Consider the following 23,135-nt stretch of genomic DNA (forward strand, 5'->3'; position numbering starts at 1 on the left):
ATATTTTCTTTACCTAGTCAAGTCAAGTCAAGTCAACTTTATTTATATAGCGCTTTTCACAATACAGATTGTATCAAAGCAGCTTCACAGTATTAAATAAAATAGTACATCAGTGTTTGTTTCTGGTGTAAAACATCCACGTTTGGTAATGCAGATCAATAGTATTGTTGAATTGATTAATTAAATTAAGTATCCCCAACTGAGCAAGCCAAAGGCAACAGTGGCAAGGAACCGAAAAACTCCATCAGGTGACCTAATGGAGAAAAAAAACCTTGGGAGAACCCAGGCTCAGTCGGGGGCCAGTTCTCCTCTGGCGTTTATGAAGTAGAGACTGGATTTAACTGTAAGACTAAAAATATTATATAAATGCCTGGCTGAAGAGATGCGTCTTTAATCTAGTTTTAAACTGGGAGAGCGAGTCTGAGCAACGAACAGTATCCGGAAGACTATTCCAGAGTTTTGGAGCTAAATGTGAAAATGCTCTCCCTCCTTTGGTTGATCTGGATATCCTAGGTATGACCAAAAGCCTCGAATTTAGTGATCTTAAAGAGCGCAATGGATTATAGGGCGATAGAAGATCCGTTAAATATACTGGAGCTAAGCCATTTAGGGCTTTATAAGTCAGCAGCAATACCTTGTAATTAATACGGAACTTCATAGGTAACCAATGAAGTGATGTTAAAATCGGTGTTATATGATCATATTTTCTTGATCTAGTAAGAACTCTAGCGGCGGCATTTTGGACTAACTGTATCTTGTTTATTGAGGTTGCAGGACAACCAGTTAATAAAGCATTACAGTAATCTAGTCTCGAGGTCATGAATGCATGAACTAACTTTTCTGCATCAGAAACAGATAGCATATTACGTAGCTTAGCAATATTTCTAAGGTGGAAAAAGGCTGTTTTTGTAACATATGAAATATGATTTTCAAAAGACAAGTTACAATCTAATATAACACCCAGGTCTTTTACTGTAGAGGATAAAGTAACAGGACACCCTACTATGTTAAAGTTGTATTGTGAGAGGTTTTGTGGGCGGTTTTTTGAACCGATAAGTTAGTACCTCTGTCTTGTCTGGATTTAATAAAAGAAAATTGCGCGTCATCCAATCTTTTATATCTTTAACACACTCTGTCAATTTGGATAATTTAGCGTTTTCATCCGGCCGTGATGAAATATATATTTGAGTGTCATCAGCATAACAATGGAAACTAATTCCATGTTTCCTTATAATATTTCCAAGTGGCAGCATATATATTGAGAATAATAGAGGGCCTAACACAGATCCTTGCGGCACTCCATAGTTTACTGGAGTTATGATCGATTTTTCTCCATTTAAATAGACAAAATGGTATCGGTCAGATAGGTATGATCTGAACCAGCTTAATGCTTGTCCTTGAACACCAGTATAATTTTGTAGTCGATCTAAGAGTATTGTGTGATCTATAGTATCGAACGCAGCACTAAGATCAAGTAAAACTAATATTGAGATACAGCCTTGGTCAGAAGCTAGAAGTAAATCATTTGTGATTTTAACGAGCGCAGTTTCAGTGCTATGATGCGGCCTAAATCCAGACTGAAACTTTTCATAGATGTCATTTTCTTGTAAGAAAGAGCCCAGTTGAGCGGACACCACTTTTTCTAGTATTTTGGACATAAAAGGAAGATTTGAAATGGGTCTATAATTTGCTAGATTATGTGAATCTAATTATGGTTTCTTAATGAGAGGTTTTATAACTGCCAGTTTAAATGTTCTTGGAACATAACCTAAAGATAAAGACGAGTTAATAATATTAAGGAGAGGCTCTTCCACTACAGGTAACACTTCTTTCAGTAGTTTAGTTGGTATGGGATCTAATAAACATGTTGTTGTTTAGAGGAAGTGATCTGGGCTTCTTCGTATAATAGTCACACTTAGCTTCCTCCCGCCCGAAAACGGGCGAAGCCTTAAAATGTTACTTTACTTTTTCCCAGGATAACCAATCAAATTATTTTTGTTCTATAATGTTTTATGATTATTATTTAGAATTTTTAGAATTTTTTATGATACTTTGCATTAATTATATAATTTTTATGAGCTATTTTTTTCCATTAGAATTAATATATATATTTTTATTTTATTTTATTTTATTTTTCAATAAATGCAACATTTCACATCAAATTAGAGTGCAGGCCTAAAAAAAAAAAAAAAATTCAAGTGAGAAGAGCGCCACCTAGTGGCTTCAAAATGTATTAATTTATGTCATGTCCTATAACCGCCTATAGGCGGCCTATAGCTTTTTTATTTATTTATTTGATTTATTCCCATTCGGAAAGAAAACAATTTATTACTAATCAACCACTGAATGGAACAACACAAATTATATATCATTTTAAAGCTTATCTCAGGATATCTCATTTTAAAGGATCTCAGCTTTTTAATGCATCTAATTACATTTATTAATTCCTAACGAGTGCTGAGTAATCCCTCTAAAACCAAGTGTACCGCCAGCAGGCGCCACCTAGCTGCGAAAATATTCTTTACCATATTTTACAAAAATCTTGCCTTGATTAACACAAAGTTGATGTCATTTGAAAGCTTAGAGTCTGAACTTTACAGTGAATGTATCCACTTTGAAAAACTCTTAAGTATTGCTGAGTTATTTGCTGATAAATAGAATTTCTTTTTTTTCATAATCTATAAAATAATGTACTGCAATGTGTCAAAAACATCATACAGCTCATGAAATATTCACAGATCATTGAAAATGGCACTTTTTTTACAGCATATTATTACAATTAAAATGAGCCCAAAATGAACATAATCTATTGCTTTTATGACAAGATATTCTTCATGGAGAAAAAATTGCCCATGAGGGGGTGTCAAAGACTGTACAAAAAGGCTATCTCTTTTCAAAATGCTGTAATTTTTGATTCCTTTATCCAAAAATTATAAAAATTGTATCCAGATGCAGCTAACATGTAGGGGGACTTCACTAAAAAAGAATTTTCCTCCTACCTTATTTCCTTCCTGAGTTATTCCATGACAAATAAGAAAGATATGCAAAATCATAATAAAAATTATATATATATATATATATATATATATATATATATATATATATATATATATATATATATATATATATATATTGTCTTTTATCCGCCGTTTCTTGGCAGGACAATGTCCAAATGTAATGTAATTTATATTTTCAAAAAATTTAAAAAGAGTTCTTTCAAACGATACCTACCTTTTGACTCTCCTTGCTATAGTTTTGGAGTTATTATGATTATATAATTTTTATATAGTTTGGGGCAAAATTTGCTGTTTCAGTCTTACCAGTTCATTTCTCTCTGTGTGTGTGTGTGTGTGTGTGTGTGTGTGTGTGTGTGTGTGTGTGTGTGTGTGTTTGTGTGTGCGGGTGTGTGTGTGTGGGGGGGAGGGTGTCTTTTTTGCACTCTTGATGTTTGAGTGTCACCCCTTCATTGCTGTACACTTTTTATCAGCACAGTGGCTGATCTGTAGCTTGTACCACCAAAAGTTTCTCTGAGTTTTCCTATTTTTTCGTATTTCCCATTCATTTCCTATGTCGCCCGTTTTCGGGCGGGAGGAAGCTAAGTGTGACTTTTTTTTTTATGACCCTTTAACATATCAGAATCATCTCCTTGATTTTTTTGTGTGTTCATATAGGTAATAAAACAAAAGTCACAAAGTTTCACCCCCATCCGATGAAGCAAAAAAAAATAAACAATTCGAAACGTTCAAGTTTTCGCCCGTTTTCGGAGCCCAGAGGGTTAACTCTATTTGTTCTATAGTTGTAAAGCACTGTAATTGTTCTTGCGGGTGATAATCGAGGCTGAATTATAAGGCGCGATTGAGGATTGAACGTTTACAATTGTGGATCTGATGTTTTCTATTTTCTCAGTGAAAAAATTCATGAAATCATTACTACTAAACTGTAACGGATATTTTGTTCAGGTGACGCTTGTTTATTTGTTAGTCTAGCCACGGTGTTAAATAAAAATCATTTTGATTATCTACGTGTATGTTAAAATCTCCAACAATTAATACTTTATAGACATTGACCAATAGATCTGAGAGAAAATCTGCAAACTCTTTTAGGAAATCAGCGTAAGGCCCAGGCGGTCTATATACGGTAGCCAAGGCTAGAGATAATAGGGATGTTTTTCTATCATCTAAGAGCGTAACATTTAGTACAAGTACTTCAAATGAAATAAACTTATAACCCGTTTTCTGAGTAACACTAAGAAAATCTCTATAGATTGTTGCAATAACGCCGCCACGACCAATCAGACGGGGCTCGTGCTTATAGGAGTATCCTGATGGAGTAGACTCATTTAAACCGAAATAATCATTTGGTTTAAGCCAGGTTTCAGTAAGGCAAAGTACATCGATGCTATTATCTGTGACTATTTCATTTACAATAACTGCCTTAGGTGTGAGTGATCTAATGTTTAGAAGACCCAGCTTTAGAAATTGTTTTTGTTTAGGCAAGGCAAGGCAAGGCAAGTTTATTTATAGCACATTTCATACACAGTGGCAATTCAAAGTGCTTTACATAGAAGAAATTAAAATAATAAAAAGAAAAAAGAATAATTAAAACAGTTTAGAAAAATAAAAATACAGTACAGTACAAACAGTCGGACGAACATTGGCACAGTGCTCATTCAGTAAATGCATAGTTAAACAGATGTGTTTTGAGTCTGGATTTGAATGTGACTACTGTAGGAGCACATCTGATCTCCTCTGGAAGCTGGTTCCAGCTGTGGCTGGCATAGTAGCTAAAAGCAGACTCACCATGCTTAGAGTGAACCCTTGGTATTTCTAGCTGATATGATCCTAATGATCTGAGTGATCTGTCGGGTTTATATTCAGTGAGCATATCTGCAATGTATTGAGGTCCTAGGCCATTGAATGATTTATATACCAGTAATAATACTTTAAAATCAATCCTAAATTTAACTGGGAGCCAGTGTAAAGACCTGAGGACTGGTGTGATATGTTCATATTTTCTGGTTCTGCTCAGAATCCTGGCGGCAGCGTTCTGTATGAGCTGCAAATGTCTTATGGTCTTTTTGGGAAGGCCAGTGAGGAGTCCATTACAATAATCCACCCTGCTGGTGATGAAAGCATGCACAAGTTTCTCTAAGTCTTGTCTGGAAACAAAGCATCTAATTCTTGCAATATTTTTCAGATGATAGTATGCTGATTTAGTTATTGCTTTGATATGACTACTGTCTGACTCTAGTGTCACACCAAGATTCCTGACTTGATGTTTAGTTGTTTGACCCCTAGAGTGAAGGTATGCGTTCACCTTGAGATTTTCATCTTTGTTTCCAAATGCAATGACTTCAGTTTTGTCTTTGTTTAACTGAAGAAAGTTTTGACGCATCCAACTGTTGACTTCATCAATGCATTGGCACAGGGAGTCAATGGGGCTGTAATCATTAGGCGATAGGGCTAAGTAGAGCTGTGTGTCGTCAGCATAGCTGTGGTAAGAGATTTGGTTCTTTCTCATTATTTGGCTCATTGGGAGCATATACAGGTTGAACAGGAGTGGTGCAAGAATTGAGCCTTGAGGGACTCCGCATGTCATGGATGTCCACTCGAGCATAAGAATTTGTTCAGCTGGTTGAAGACAACTTTTTCAATGATCTTGCCTATGAAAGGAAGATTTGAGATCGGCCTATAGTTGCTTAATATGGTCTTATCCAGATTGTTCTTTTTCAGGAGGGGCTTGACAACTGCAGTTTTCAGGGAGTTTGGAAAACTCCCAGAGAGAAGTGAAGCATTTACCACTTTTAGAAGATCTGCCTCTAAACTGTTTAACACACTTTTGAAAAATGATGTGGGAAGTGTGTCAAGAGCACAGGTTGATGTTTTAAGGTGCTGAACGGTTTCTTCCAAAATTTTGGCATCAATTTCTTTGAATTTTTGTTTACTAATAGCAACATTTTCTGTTTTAATAACAACTAAATTTTTCCTAGATCCTGCAGTAGATTTATTATTTGATCGCACTAAACGAGGAATAGACACAATTTCTATGCAATGTTCTACACTAGTATTTATATCAGTTAATTTGGTGCAGCAGAGACTATGATTTGGACTTTTGGTTACTAGTCAAAAGGTATTTAACATTTTGGAGATGTTATCCGACAGAAGATCCGCTCCGAATTTGCTTGGGTGTAAGCCATCAGCACGGAAAAGCCTAGGACGCTCCCAAAACAGATTCCAATTATTTACAAAGAGCAGTTTCTGCTCATTGCACCATGACGTTAACCATTCATTTAGTGCGAATAATCTGCTAAACTTGTCATGTCCTAGACGGTACGTGGGAAGCGGTCCTGACACAATGATCGTTATATCAGGCGATGTGCTGCGTACCGTATCGATCAGATTCCTGAAGTCTTTCTTCAGAACTTCCGTCTGGCGCAGCCTGATGTCGTTCACTCCCGCATGCAGGACCACAGTTCCGACGTGCTCGTTATCGTTCAGAATCTCGGGAACGTGAGCAGCGATTTCAGAAACACGAGCACCAGGAAAGCAGTGACTATGCACCTTACTTTTACCTAATGTAGCTTGTACGTGTCGAACGATGGAATCACCGATGATCACAGCATCGCGTTCTGTTTCGCGAAGAGGGGAGAAGCGGTTTTGTGTGGATAACTCGAAAACCGGGAGGGTCGGAGAGAGTCTTGGTCTAGACATGACTCGCATCTTCCGCTGCGGAAATATCCAGGCTTCGTGGTGGCGTGTTGGAGCCGGAGTGAACGAGACCATGGCTGATCGCGACTTTGGCGCTCGGGACAGATGTTGAGAAACGCACGGAGTAGACGAGGTCGTAGTCAGCGGGTTAGTAACGTTAATCACTGATTTGTGTGCATCGGCGCGTGATGTTTCAAGAGCTAACCGCCGGTCTATTAGCTCGGCTTGTCTCACTAAAAGGTCGTGGATCTGTTTCTCAACAGCTTCCAGCTCAGACTGTACCGCGTGCAGCTCAAATGTGTCCTCGCCTGCACCAAAAGGTAGACTACTTACATCTGATATATTCGCCATTTTAACAGATGGACAGTAAGTTAGCAACGACACTACCAGTGATGCTATCAATATTAATACTAATTTCTGACTAACGTCTTAGATATAATCCGTCTTTTTAGTGGTACGGGTATAGAGTAGACGCACGATAGGCGAAAAAATTTTGTAAGTGAGTGTTGAGAAGATGCGTGTAAATCAGAGTTCAGCCGTGATCCCCGGGAGTAACCTATAAGAGTATCCAGCGTTGGATCACTAATAGGCTTGAGACACGTCTGCTCAACAGTCCGCGTTGTAACTATGAGGTTTGAGCAGTAGTACTTCTCAGTGAGGAAAAGTAGAAAATGTTTGTTGTAAGTTTAAAAAGTAAAATCAAGAATTATAAATCAAATCAATGGAGCTCCAAAGACAACAACGCGTTCAAACGCGACGCATGGGCATTCGACAACCTAGTAAGAACTCTAGCAGCTGCATTTTGGACTAACTGTAGCTTGTTTATTGAGGACGCAGGACAACCAGCTAATAAAGCATTACAGTAATCTAGTCTCGAGGTCATGAATGCATGAATAACTTTTCTGCATCAGAAACAGATAGCATGTTACGTAGCTTAGCAATGTTTCTAAGGTGGAAAAAGGCTGTTATTTTAACATATGAAATATGTTAGGCCAAGTTGTGGTCTAGTATAACACCCAGGTCTTTTACTGTAGAGGATAAAGTAACAGGACATCCTTCTAAATTAAAGTTGTATTGTAAGAGGTTTTGTGGGCAGTTTTTTGGACCAATAAGTATAAAATCTGTTATAAAATAATTATAAAATTTATAAAATAAAATCTGTTTTATCTACTTCCTGCTCAGCTACTGTTCGGACGCTCTTGCTTACTGCTCCGCGCTTTGCTCTATCGCTTTTACATTTTTACATTTTATCTCCTATTTTTTTTATATTTTATTTCCTTTATTTTATTTCTTTTTATCAACTAATTTTAACTTCAGCAAATCAGCACAGTGCTCATACGACAAAGTTTGGATTACTACAAAAACGGAGAATTCTTTTACCCGACCAGCTTACATTCCCGGGAAAGGAAAACAAAACTGCCTACAAGGATAAGAGAAAATGCCTCTTCTGGAATCTACTTGCTGCACTAACTGCCACAGACTTTTACAAAGGATTGCAGTTCTTGAAACAAAGTTACTAACGGGACCACCAAACCAGACGGAGCACACAACAGAGCTTCGTCATGGACACCCTCAGCATACCGGTGAGTCCCATGAAACTACTGCTCCTCGACAGGTAGAGAAACAAGCCGATCGACTTACTAATCGATGGCACAAACAGGGTGCGAGACCAAAAGGCACTCGAGACATCAGATTGTCACGAGCAACACATATTGCCACAGTAGCATCCTCTACCCCAGATACAGCTCTGACAAGGATTGCAAACACTGGCCTCCTACCACCGCCTATACATCTTGAGAACAGATTTGAAGTGCTAATGAATGTAAATGAGGAATCCCCAAATGTGATGAATGTGATCAAACACAGACTGAATGGGCCAGTAGCTAACACTGATGCTAACTGGCGCTCAAGGTCGAGCAGACAGCGGCACTCAGCTCAGAGCGCAGCCGAGCCCAGGACTCTGATAGTGGGAGACTCCATAATCAGAAACATTAGCAGCAGGGATACAACTACATGCTGCCTTCCACAAGCAACAACTTCTGATGTAAACAGGGAACTTCAGAACATTCTGATGAAACATAAGACTGCAAATCGACTCATCATACATGTGGGGAAGAATGATATTCATAAAGAGCAGTCAGAACTCCTTAAGAAGGATTTCAATGAAATTTTTGAAACACTTAAAAGACTGAAAGTCCAAACATTCATCAGTGGACCTCTCCCAGCAAGAGGAACAAACAGGTTTTCACGGTTACTTGGGCTTAATACATGGCTGCAAAAAACCTGCAATATAAAAGGAGTGAACTTCATTGACAATTTCAATCTTTTCTGGAGTCAGAGACAACTTTTTCATCGGGATGGCCATCACCCAAACAAACTTGGTTCAAGAGTGTTAAAGGACAACATCTACTTCTCCATCAATCATCAAGTTTGTGCCAATCAACTCAATCTGAACGGCACACACTCACCTGGACACAGTATGAATGACCACGGGACTTCACTTCAGCAGCAAAATGGACATGCGGTTGACATATCACACAAGGACAATGATAACACCACTCCGCCACAACAACCTCTGCTCACGGACACAATCTCAGCTGAGCCCTGCCCACAGAACTCACCACAGACAAACATATCAGAACTGCTTGAAGATTCACCACCCAAGGACGACTTCCTGGAAAACAGCCAGGGAAGCCAGGACAGCATATCACAACCTCCTATAACACCAGAGCAACAGCCCCTCTCACCAGACACGTTAACCCTCTCTCCAGCTTCGCCACTTTTGTGTTTCTCACAGAAAATGGAAGAACTGGTGTATGCTGGAACCAGACTATCCCACTCCTTTGCTGCAAGCCCCCAGATACCAACCAAAAAAAGACAGGCACCGCAACCACCCGCACCAAAGCCTGCGGGCCCAGCTCGCCCTCCCCCTCCTGTGAGAGCTCTTCGGCCTCTGCCACAACGCCAGGGCCCACACCCTCCTCCATCTGCTCGAGGTGAACCAAAAACAACTGATACCAGCTCTCAGTGATATGTGTCGGGTCCCCGTTTTGATAACAGTAACTTTCTCAAATGTTTACAAAACAAACGGGAACCCAGTGTGCCTGTATCTTCCTCTATTGCGGTTTTATTACAAGATAGAAAGTCTAAGGCCTTCAATAGCCGTACAGCAAACCTAACTAATCTGATGCCTATTACACGTCAAACTAATATTGCTGTGGAGAAAAGTAAGTCTGTTAAGTTAGCACTTTTAAACATTCGCTCACTTAAAAATAGATCACTTCTAGTCAACGACTTAATAACCACAAACAACCTGGATTTTATGCTTCTAACTGAAACCTGGCTTGAAGACAGCTGCAGTGCAACAGTCCTAAATGAAGCAGCCCCTCCTAACTTTACTTTTATGAGTGTCTGCAGAGCTGTTAAGAGAGGTGGGGGTCTAGCTGCTCTTTTTAAAGATATCTATCAATGTAAGCAAATATCACTTGGGAATTACTGGTCTTTCGAATATCTGGGTATTGTGTTAAAAGGTGCTCCACGCATTTTACTTATCATTATTTACAGGCCTCCAAAATACTCTCCAGCCTTTGCTGAGGATTTTACAGAACTATTATCAACAATTACATCAGAGTTTGACTGTTTTGCCATTGCTGGAGATTTTAACATCCACATCGATAGTGCAGAAAAAAACATGGCTAAAGAAATCAAAAGTGTTTTAAAAACTTTTGACCTGACTCAGCATGTGCATGGACCCACACACAATCGTGGACACACTCTAGATTTACTCATCAGTAAGGGTCTAAACATTTCATCGATTGTTATTAAGGATGTAGCACTGTCTGATCATTTCTGTATTTTCTTTGATATATTGATCTCTCCTGCCACTGAAGCTAGATCTGTGTCTGTCAAGAAGAGATGCTTAAATGAGAACACTAGTGTACTATTTATGAAGGCCATATCTTTAACACCAAGCATATCTGCAGACTCTGTTGATCTTCTCCTTGATTCTTTTAACTCAAAAGTTAAAAGTGTAATTGATGATATTGCTCCTGTTAAAGTCAGGAAGAAGAGTGGCAGACAAAAAGCACCTTGGAGAAACTCAACAGCAGTGCAAAATATGAAAAGACAATGCAGAAAAGCAGAGCGCATGTGGCGGAAGACAAAACTTGTAGTCCATTATAACATCTACAAAGACAGCCTTCATGCTTTTAATAGGGAACTAGGCAAAGCTAGACAGACTTTCTTCTCAAATATTATAAACAGTAATTTAAACAACACACGCACTCTTTTTGCTACTGTAGAGAGACTGACAAACCCCCCAAGCCAGATTCCCAGTGAAATGCTCTCAGACAACAAGTGCAGTGAGTTTGCTTCTTTCTTCTCTGAGAAAATCAGTAATATCAGAAAGGTGATCAGCACATCCTTGAGTTGCCCTGGGGTTAGACAGATCAAACCGCCTGAGAAAGTAGTTACTATGTCTGATTTCAAAGAAATTGATGGCAAAATTTTGGAAGAAACAGTACAGCACCTTAAAACATCAACCTGCGCTCTTGACACACACTGTTAACCCTTGCTGTAAAATTCTGACAATATTATACCATTTTCCATTAAAACAGTAATATACCGTAGAAAATAAAAGTAGCCTACAGGAATATACTGTGAATTAACAGTGCTCAAAGTCGACACTCAGAGGCTGTTTTCCCAATCACACCCTATACCCTCATTCACTATTCTCTACATTAGTTCACTAATATAGTCCACTTGAATGAAAAGAAGTGAGTGAATTGAGACACTGATGAACACCTGATAAGCAGAATCACTGAAGGACAGAGAAAAAAGAACAGAAAAAAGAGAAACACAAAAACTACAACTGACTTCCAGCCACACTGAGTGTGAAACCAGTTTACAAACCAGTTTACGATTATTTCTTTCATACATGTACAAAAGTTCTTGTTGAGAATTAACAGAGATTTAGTTATTAATACAATTTGTTGTCACCATGATTGAGATTAGTATTTGCTTTAGTTGGTCTCTTGTCCCTGGACTTCTTACCATTCATCTCCCTCTGACTGCTGTAACGGTGAGTTTATAAAAAACATTTGTTATGGCACGAAAAAGTCAAGAGGAAGATGATCAGGTGTTTTTTTTTTTTTTTTGTGATGATGATGTCACAATCATCCTGGACATGCCTGATTTTCAGATTTTTCCTGTATATAGTCATTGAAATTATAGTTATCTCATATTTAGCATATATCTGTGAATCTACAAAATGAAATCAATATTTCTGTAATCAGGTCTTCTGAAGAATATTGTAATCATATAGTGCATTCAATTTTATTTTACTCCTGCTTGACTGAGACCCACACAGATATCAACAATCAGCGTATGAATCTCAACAATGGTGAAAAGTTTCATGTCGCAATGCATGCTGGGTTCCAGGATAATATAAAACTCCCAGCATGCACTGCTGCATGAATAATAATAATAATAATAAAGAAATATTGCCACCATTGTTGAGATTCATGTGCTAAATTGTGATATCTCAGTGTTTCTAAAATACAGTGTAGCTCTGTTTCTCTGGCTATGCATCATGTGTTAAAAAAAAAGAGTCATTGTATCTTATTGCTGCGTTTTCACAGTGGTGCTAATGCAACACTTTTGATTGAGGATTAAACTCTGAATAAGTGAGAATGAATTCCTTAGTGAATGAACAGGCAATATGATGATTTTGTCATCATAATCATTATAACTGCAGTCATTCATAAACTGTGTGTGCGCAAGTGTGACTTGCAAAAACACAGCTCAAGCAGCAAAAGAAAAAGTAACGTTTTAGCATCAGCATCCCAACTAAAGCAAGCACTGATCTCTATAACGGTAACTTCAAACCAAACATTTTCAATTAAACATCTCAATAACAACTTCTGTATGACAGAAATAAAGTCATACTGGTTAATAAAAAGTGTAATAATGTGTAATGGCTGGAAGTCAGTCGTAGTTATTGTGTTCCTCTATTTTCTGTTCTTGTGTTTCTCTTTTCTTCAGTGATTCTGCTTACAATCACTTACATACTCCCTTAATTATCTCACTGCATCGCTACTTTTTACTCGTAGTGTGGATTTCCCTGAGGGGTTGAAAGGGTTAACTGTGTAAGATAAAAAAGACACACCCACAAAATGTATTTTAACAGTAATAAACTGTAAGTTATAAAACAGGTTTATACTGGCAACACTGTTGCCAGTAGTTTACTGTAAAATTAATTTTTTGGGTCACCATTGTGCTGAAGAGTAGAGCCTGTGCTTCAGTCCAGGAGAAGATCTACAAACATTGATGATACGCTGCATGTTGCTTTATTTAACAGACGGTGACTGTGTAGTTGCTGATCCAGTGAAAATCTTTTTATGTACAATAGTTTTTTAGTGGTCTCAAATGAAAGAAGTTCACAGTAATACTTTGCTCACATTATTAATGCATTATAAATTTTAGTTAATACATTTAAATGACAGTTGGTCAATTTAAGGCAGTCGGTTTCTGCAAGTGTAATTAGTTAACTATAATTTAGTGCATTTTTACAGAAACAAACTAAATTACAGTAAAGAACTGTACAATTAACAGTATTTTACTGGCAACAGTGTTGCCAGTATTTTACTGTAAAAAAACCCGGTAAGGTCTAACAGTGCACTTCCCACATCATTTTTCAAAAGTGTGTTAAACAGTTTAGAAGCAGATCTTCTAGAAGTGGTAAATGCCTCACTTCTCTCTGGGAGTTTTCCAAACTCCCTGAAAACTGCAGTTGTCAAGCCCCTCCTGAAAAAGAGCAATCTGGATAAGACCATATTAAGCAACTATAGACCGATCTCAAATCTTCCTTTCATAGGCAAGATCATTGAAAAAGTTGTCTTCAATCAGCTGAACAAATTCCTATGCTCGAATGGATACTTTGACAATTTTCAATCTGGTTTCCGACCGCACCACAGCACAGAGACAGCGCTCATAAAGATAATAAACGATATTCGCTTAAATACTGATTCAGGCAAATTATCAGTGCTGGTCCTACTCGACCTCAGTGCTGCATTTGACACTGTCGATCATAACATACTTCTTGACAGGCTGGAAAACTGGGTGGGGCTTTCTGGGATAGTCCTAAAATGGTTCAGGTCATACTTAGATGGGAGAGGTTATTATGTGAGTATAGGAGATCATAAGTCTGAGTGGACATCCATGACATGCGGAGTCCCTCAAGGCTCAATTCTTGCGCCACTCCTGTTCAACCTGTATATGCTCCCAATGAGCCAAATAATGAGAAAGAACCAAATTGCTTACCACAGCTATGCAGACGACACACAGCTCTACTTATCCCTATCGCCTAACGATTACAGCCCCATTGACTCCCTGTGCCAATGCAATGATGAAGTCAACGGTTGGATGTGTCAAAACTTTCTTCAGTTAAACAAAGACAAAACTGAAGTCATTGCGTTTGGAAACAAAGATGAAGTTCTGAAGGTGAACGCATACCTTCACTCTAGGGGTCAAACAACTAAAAATCAAGTCAGGAATCTTGGTGTGACACTAGAGTCAGACCTTAGTTTCAGTAGTCATGTCAAAGCAATAACTAAATCAGCATACTATCATCTGAAAAATATTGCAAGAATTAGATGCTTTGTTTCCAGACAAGACTTAGAGAAACTTGTGCATGCTTTCATCACCAGCAGGGTGGATTATTGTAATGGACTCCTCACTGGCCTTCCCAAAAAGACCATAAGACAGTTGCAGCTCATACAGAACGCTGCCGCCAGGATTCTGAGCAGAACCAGAAAATATGAACACATCACACCAGTCCTCAGGTCTTTACACTGGCTCCCAGTTAAATTTAGGATTGATTTTAAAGTATTATTACTAGTATATAAATCATTCAATGGCCTTGGACCTCAATACATTGCAGATATGCTCACTGAATATAAACCCAACAGATCACTCAGATCACTAGGATCATATCAGCTAGAAATACCAAGGGTTCACTCAAAGCATGGCGAGTCTGCTTTTAGCTATTATGCCAGCCACAGCTGGAACCAGCTTCCAGAGGAGATCAGATGTGCTCCTACAGTAGTCACTTTCAAATCCAGACTCAAAACACTTCTGTTTAGCTATGCATTTACTGAATGAGCACTGTGCCAATGCTCGTCCGACTATCTGTACTGTATTTTATTTTTTATTTTTCTAAACTGTTTTAATTATTCTTATTTCTTTTTATTATTTTAATTTCTTCTATGTAAAGCACTTTGAATTGCCATTGTGTATGAAATGTGCTATATAAATAAACTTACCTTGCCTTGCCTTGCCTTGAATTTAATAGCAGAATATTACACATCCAGTATTTTATATCTTTAACACACTCTGTCAATTTAGATAATTTGGCGTTTCCATCTGGTCTTGATGAAATAAATATTTGAGTGTCATCAGCATAGCAGTGGAAACTAATTCCATGTTTTCTTATACTATTTCCAAGTGGCAGCATATATATTGAGAATAGCAGAGGGCCTAACACAAATCCCTGCGGCACTCCATAGTTTACTGACATTATCTTTGATTTTTCCCCATTTAAACAGACAAAATGGTAACGGTCTGATAAGTACGATCTAAACCAGTTTAATGCCTGTCCCTGAACACCAGTGTAATTTTGTAGTCGATTTCGGAGTATTTTATGACCTATAGTGTCGAATGTTTGTAAATGAGTGTAAAGAAGAAAATCAAGGATTATGAATCAATTCGATGGAGCTCCAAACACAAACAATGCGCTCAGGCGTGACGCATGCGCACTCGCCTAATTCATTGATGAATTATTGCAGTGTTCGGACATATTATAGACTGTTAATAATTAATTATATGCATATAATTCATTGTAATCAACCTAAATGTTTTAGACAATTTTTAATGAGGAGGAGTAAGCTTCTATGTAATATTTTATTAACCTCACAGCACGTTGGTTATGCGGTGATTGGCTATGAAATTACTGCGTGGCAATTTAATTATAATAGCCTATCACTTTAATAATAAAAATAGACTAGGCCTTCCCTAGTAATAATAGTAATAATAACAATAATACAAATAATAATTTAATACATAAATTGGAAATGCTAAATCATCTTGATATTGATAGCTGATGCTTGTTTTGACAATAGCCTATCTCTGGACACATTATATCGTCCATAGGCGCAACCTGGCACAAGGGTTTATCGTGCTGATTCGCGCATATTTCACACGTATAGTGTGAGCAGTCAAGTCGCAGCTTGACGTTCGGACCGTATAGTTTGAGCACATAAATCCTGAGCTTTGGCTTTACATCGCATGCGATCTACTCGTTCAGTGAGAGTAGGTACCTTGCTGACATCACACAGACATCACACAGTGTATGCTCACCTTTAGGGACGTTGGGGTCATCTGCAGGAGTGGAGAGAACAGTGCTCGTAATATAAGTGCCATCTGTAGGCCTGGAGGGAGCATGGCATAGAAGACTCTAGGAGAGCACCCCCTGCTGGTCAGTAGGGGAACAGCAACCCAAAGACGAGAACTTTATATATTGAAACTATTTTTGTTGTTGTTGTTGTTGTTGTTGTTGTTGTTGTTGTTGTTTTAACCTATGGCAATGAAAATAAATAGTGTCATGTAAAAGGTGTAAAAATCTTGGTCAAGCTGTTTAATCCTTTTTGTATATTTGGCTATTTATGCTGTTGGAATATTGTTTTTAATGGAATGCACTTTGGCCAACTCACAATGTTTTAAAATGTGCAATACAAATAAACTAATCTAAACTAAAATCAAAAAAAAAAAAAAAAAAAAATTAAATAGTTTGTTGTTATTCTACTGTTGCGGGTCAAAAGTTAAATGAAAAGGATGTATTACTTTATGTATTAAAGTATGGTGATTCCAGCAACTCTTTATATTTTGCATCCAATTATTTTCTTTTGAAATATGTGGGATGATGTACATCCAGCAAGTCCTTGAATGTGAAATGAGACCCTGCCTGCATCTGTACTGTATACCTTACTTTACATATAGGGATACAGTACCTTTACTTGATATACATGTACAAATATGTGTGTTTAAGGAAATGTACAGAACCAAAACTTGAAATGGCTTTTAATATTTTTTTCAGCGTCAGTGAATTTTTCTGGAAAAGAGAAGCTGAACCTGGTGTTGTGTGGAAGTGATGAATCACTTAAAGTTTCTGTGTCAAAACTTTTACAAGGGAAAAAGATACAACAATCACATCAGAGAGCAAGCAGTGAACTTTGTGTGAAGAAAGACTTGAAGCTTCATGGACGTGTGATCAGTCTGGTGGAGCTTCCAGCTCTCAATCAGCTCTCAGAGGAGGAAGTGATGCGTGAGACTCTCCACTGTGTGTCTCTCTGTGATCCTGGAGTTCATTTTTTCCTCCTCATCGTTCCTAATTCTCCACTTACTAATCAAGAGAAAGCAGAAATAGAGACGATCCAGAAGATATTTGACTCCAGAGATCACTTCATTCAAATTTTTGGGTCAAGTCTCTCTGTTGAAGAACATGTGAATGAATCCATACAATCCAATCCAGAATCTCAGAATTTAATCAGCCTCTATGGGGATCAGTACAGAGTGATTGGGTTAAATGAACCAGAAAACTCGAGACAGATCATAGAACTACTGGATTATATGGATAAAATGAAGATTGCACCATATTCACTTCAGATGTATGTGAAAGCTCGAGAGAATAGAGTCAGACATGAAACTGAGAAGAAATATGAAGAAAGTCTGAAGAGAATGGAGAATGAAATTAAAGAATTAAAGCAGAAGAAAGAGACAGAAGGTGAGTTTCGTGTGTGTGTGTGTGTGTGTGTGTGTGTGTGTGTGTGTGTGTGTGTGTGTGTGTGTGTGTGTGTGTGTGTGTGTAAATTATCTTATGCATCTTCATAAGGATGTAGAACATTTCTTTCTAACAAAATTCAGTCATCACAGCAAAATCCCCAGTGTTAAATTAACACTGCTCAGTGTTTATATGAGTCCACACTAAGAGTGTTATAAGTAACACTGAAGCTGTGTTAAAGTTAATGAGATAATTAAGTGATTAATTGAGTGATGATTGGCCATTATTGAAGACACCTGATGATAACAAGCAGAATCACTGAAGGAGAAATTTTTTATTTGTGTTTGCTTAAAGGACAATTCCAGTGAAAAATGAACCTATAGGGGTAATTAACACATGGTTACCGAGTCGATCGTTCCCTGGGATGCGTTTTCATGAAAATCGAATGTGAAGAGTTCTAGAAACAGATTAGCTCATAACACTAGTATATGGGGCACAGTGTAAAAGTAAATCGCTAGTTAATACCACTAACAAGGCTCAAAATAGCCTCACACTAACACGGTAGCATAATGAGGTTCCCTACATGCAAAACGAAGCATTGAGGACTTTGTAAGTGTACAGACAGTTTAATAAGAAGATACTTTATAAAGACAGTACATTATGCATTTACAGGCAGCAGGCATCTTGAAAACACGAGCCACGAACGACTGTCTGTACACTTACTAAACTGTCTGTTTAATAAGTTTTAATAAAGAGAGACATCTCTATTTAAATATCTCTGAAGGTGCTTGGTGTGTTCTGCTGAACTGAAGTACCATGGAAATACTTCATCCATGAATAGGCACTTCACCGCATAGCATCGAGCTGCTGTGTCCACTATCTAGCCGGGATAATTTAGATGCAGCCTTGGCACTTCTCCAGGCGAGGTCGCTGTTACTGAAGCTTTGAGTAATGAACCCACACAGCAAAATCCCCAGTGTTAAATCAACACCTACAGTGTCAAATTTAACACCAGCAAAGTGTCTATATGTGTCCACACTACACAGTGTTACATTTACACTTTTGAAAGTGTTAATTTTTTAACACTAATTTTCTGTTAATTCAACACTGTATATTGTTAAAAGTTAGCACTATTCAACACTTAACATTGTTGTTTTTACACCACACTAGTGTTAGTGTTAAATTACAGTGTTATTGAGTAATATTTTTATTTTTACACCAACACCAGTGTAGTGTGAATACAACAACATTAAGTGTTAAAATACTGTTCAGCAATAACATTATTGAGTGTCAATACCAATAGGCTACCTCTAGAGCTGCTTCCAATCCTACTAAAGACAAATGGCAGAAAATGTCACAAACACACTTTATTAAGGTACACAGCAAAAAATCCATGTCAGCAAAAAAGCCAGTGTACATTTAACTCAATTTGAGTCAAATTTAACACTCCTGAAATGTATATATGACTCCCTCCATTTTGGAGTTAAAATAACACTTTTGAAAGTGTGAAATATATACATTACTCATGGAGTACATTTGAACTCTTACAGTGTTTAAAATGTACTCCGTGAGTAATGTGCATATTTCACACTTTCAAAAGTGTTATTTTAACTCCAAAATGGAGGGAGTCATATATACATTTCAGGAGTGTTAAATTTGACTCAAATTGAGTTTGTATTTATGAGATGTGCTTTTTGACAAAAGGAATCTTTTCAGAAATAAAAGCAAAGCATTTAACCTATTGATAACATTGAATGCACATCAAAACAATCCAGAAAGTTAGAATTCGGTTCATTGTAAAGTTAAAAATAAAGGCAAAATGCAAACAGTTGTTTTAACAAACTAGTTTTTATTAACGAACAAGTCCCTTTACATCATATGTTAACTTTTAAAATAAATGAAGGCAAAATATAGGCATTTCTGTCATCAGAATTATGTGAAAGCTACTCATCAAATGGTCTGTATCTCTGTAATACTTCAAGTCCTGTACATGTCAGTGAATGTAAGTCCTGTGTCAGTGAAGTTGAGTCAATACCTTCGACTTTGCAACAGTACAGCAACAACATTCAACAGATGAAAAACAGTTGCAGGATATGAGTGGATCAGTTGTGTCCAGTTGCTAACAGTAAAGTTCAGTGCATAGCCTAGTTGTTTCACAGAGCAGGAAAGGCTGTGCAGATCCAACTTTCTCAAAATCCTGGAGTGCTGGTTCCCTAGAGTAGACAACACAAAACCAGACCATTTACAATTAATACTATTTGTGTTTTATAAATACAGCAAGGTGACTCAAACAATAAACTATTTTGGTTAGATTAAGACTTGAATTTACTGATTTCCAAGTAAATTAAAGACTTAATTCATCCAAAAATGTAAATTCTGTCATTATTTACCCTTATGTTGTTCCAAACCAGTAAGAGTTTTGCTCATCTTCGGAACACTTAAAGGGATAGTTCAGCCAAAAATGATATTTAAGCCATGATTTACTCACCCTCAAGCCGTTCGAGATGCATATGTCGATCTTTTTTCAGACGAACACATTTTCAGTTATTTTAGAAAATGTCTTAGATCTTTCAGTGGTTATAATGTGAAGCAATAGGGTCCACTGCTTCAAGTCCAAAAATGTGCATGCATCCTTCACAGAAGTAATCCATCCGGCTCCAGGGGGATAAACGAAGGCCTTCTGAGGGTAATCCGTGCAGTTTTGTCGTAAAAATATACATATTTAAAACTTTATAAACAAAAATAACTGGCTTCCGGCAACGGTCGACGCGCGTTCACGGAGATGGATGCTGGCGTATGACGTAGGACGTAGCGTAGGAAGCGTTGTGACATAAAACGAACGTGACAGCGCAGCCAGTTAATATGTATATTTTTACGACAAAACCGCACGGATTACCCTCAGAAGGCCTTCATTTATCCCCCTGGAGCCGGTTGGATTACTTTTGTGAAGGATGCATGCACATTTTTGGACTTAAAGGAGTTGGACCCCATTGCTTCACATTATAACCACTGAAAGATCGAAGACATTTTCTAAAATAACTGAAAATGTGTTTGTCTGATAAAAGATTGACATATGCATCTCGAACGGATTGAGGGCGAGTAAATCATGGGTTAAATATCATTTTTGGCAGAACTATCCCTTTAAGATATTTTTTATAAAATCTAAGAGATTTTTTTGTCCCTTCATCGACAGCCTATTCAACTATCACTTCCAAAGCCACAGAAAGGTATAAAGGAAATCATAAGTAATCCATGTGACTCAGGTGGTTTAACTTCAAAAAATTTTATGAAGCAACAAAAGTGCTTTGTTTGCACGAAAAAACAACAACAACAAAAACTCAACTTCATTTACAAATTATTAATCTTCGATGCACGCTCACTTAACAACGCATGTTGGAAATTAATATTTTATAAATTAAGTGGTAAATGTTTTGTTGCTGCAAACACAGCACTTGCGTAGTTTAATAAAATGTATGTTAAACCACTGGAGTCGCATGGAGTACTTTAATGATGTACCTTTACACCTTTCTGGGGCTTGAACGTGGTATTTGCGTGGACTGTCAATGGAGGGACGGGAAACTCTCAGATTTCATTAAAAATATCCTCATTTGTGTTGTGAAGATGAAATAAAGTCTTGCATGTTTGGAACGAGATGAGGGTAAGTAATGACATAATTTCCATTTGTAGGTGAACTAACCCTTTAGGAATAAATTTAGACACGCACCTTAAGAAATCTCTCTAAATAGTCAGCTGACGGAAGAATCTTCGTTCCCTTCTTGTGGCTTTGTGATGTCGGAGGCAGGTGATGGGCAGAGATTTCCCAATCAATTGAGTCTAAAATTAAAAACCAGGAAAACATCTACCTGTCAAATCATGAAAACAATTGGTTTGAAAACTAATTTTATTTAAGGAAAAGGAAAAGTAACTTTTGTAAAGTAATTTGACTGGACAAATTCAAAATGACTGTTATGAAACACAAAAAATCTAGTTATACCAATTAGCAACAAAGCTATAATTTTTTTTTAATGTGTATGCACATGATTATCTCATATGTTATCTGTAAAATCTGACCCTCACCAGGTTCTAGTCTGTAACGTTACAGCCTTTAAAGACCAAGCCTGGTTAGCCTTAGCCACTTGGTGCAGCATGGAAATGCTCCTAACAAACACAAATAACACAATCAATACATTTAAACTAGGGCTGTCAAAAGATTAATCGCGATTAATCCATCCAAAATAAAATGTTGTGTTTACATAATATATGTGTGTGTACTGTGTATAATAATTTTGTATACATAAATACACACACATGCATGTATATATTTAAGAAATATTTGCATACATATACTGTATATATTTATATCTAATTTATATTATATATAAATATAATTTTTTTATATATAAATTACATATTTTTCTTAAATATAAATACAAGCATGTGTGTGTATTGATATATACAAAATTATTATACACAGTACACACACATATATTATGTAAACACAAACTTTTATTTTGGATGGATTAATCGTGATTAATCTTTTGACAGCCCTAATTTAAACATGAAAACATATTCAAATATCAACCAAAATTGAATCTGATAAATACATTTTCATAAACATAATCTTAAAGAATTACTTACACATTCTAAGAAAGTTTGTTTTTCAGATAAAATGAAAGTAAAAGATAGTTTGAGGATAAATACATTATGATATTTGCACATCACAAATATTGTCATAAAACAAAATAACATTATAAAATACGTATTGTAAATGAGTTAAAACACTTACTCTGTGTTTTCACCGTTAAAAGCAAACTCCGCGTCTGAACTGCGTCACGAGTCAAAGAAGATGCAGGGCATAACGTTAGTCTGTGAGAAAGGTTTAGGCGCACATCACATAAATATCGTTATAAAACATTATAATGCCATGAAATACATGTTGTAAATTAGGTTAAAAACACTTACTTTGGGTGTTTTCCCTGTTGACGTTACAAGCAAACCTTCTCGTCGTCAGCTCCGTATTGAGTCAAAGATGTCGCCTTTGAGAAAGGTTTCGGCTCGTTTAAACACGCAGAGCATTTAAATTTCTCTATAAATCAATATGTTATAAAATACATATTGTAAATTAGATAAAACACTTACTTTCGTCGTTTCTCTATTTAAAAGCAACCTCATCCTGGTCTGCTCCGCATCGCGCGTCAACGAAAATGCCTTTCTGAGAACGATTTAGCCGTTCACAGCACATAAATATTGTAATAAAACAATATAATGTAATAAAATTGTATAAAATGCATATATAAATGCGATAAAACACTTCATATCTGCGTTTTCCCTCCTCGTATGCCTTGCATCGCGAGTCAAAGAAAATGGCGTCTGTGAAAAAAGTTTCAGGTTGTTTCGTCGCGCCCAGCGCGTAAATGTCCCGGATGTAACTAATAACACTCTCTCGGTGTAAATTTAGTAACTCTACATATTTACACCAGCCAGAGGGTGCGGTTTACACTAGCAGTGTTAATCCCTTGAAATTCAACACCAGAAATTTAACTCTTTACTCTAAGAGTCCTTAACACCAGGATTTCAACACTGGAGATTTTGCT

At 37.1% G+C, this 23,135-nt stretch overlaps 1 protein-coding gene and 1 long non-coding RNA gene across 5 annotated transcripts in view; one reads left to right on the top strand and one right to left on the bottom strand.

The window, feature by feature from the left end:
* LOC311087067 (GTPase IMAP family member 8-like) overlaps positions 1-23,135 on the top strand; it is a 43,773-nt gene that overhangs the window by 13,892 nt on the left and 6,746 nt on the right. The window contains exon 6 of the mRNA XM_084120317.1: positions 16,858-17,544. Coding sequence (XP_083976443.1) covers positions 16,858-17,544 — 687 coding nt within the window. The remainder of the gene's footprint in view (positions 1-16,857; positions 17,545-23,135) is intronic.
* LOC311087578 lies at positions 19,371-23,134 on the bottom strand. 4 transcript variants are annotated; one of them, XR_014607305.1, is made up of 6 exons: positions 22,681-23,134; positions 22,504-22,577; positions 22,341-22,407; positions 21,619-21,699; positions 21,266-21,375; positions 19,371-19,754 (listed from the first exon to the last, which is right to left on the bottom strand). It is a non-coding gene; the product is annotated as an uncharacterized lncRNA (long non-coding RNA). The 4 variants fall into 4 exon arrangements; XR_014607306.1 differs by having other exon boundaries at positions 22,328-22,407; XR_014607307.1 differs by having other exon boundaries at positions 22,504-23,134.

The sequence above is a fragment of the Abramis brama genome (genome assembly GCF_963993115.1).
Source record: "Abramis brama genome assembly, chromosome: 1".
NCBI lineage: Eukaryota > Metazoa > Chordata > Actinopteri > Cypriniformes > Leuciscidae > Abramis > Abramis brama.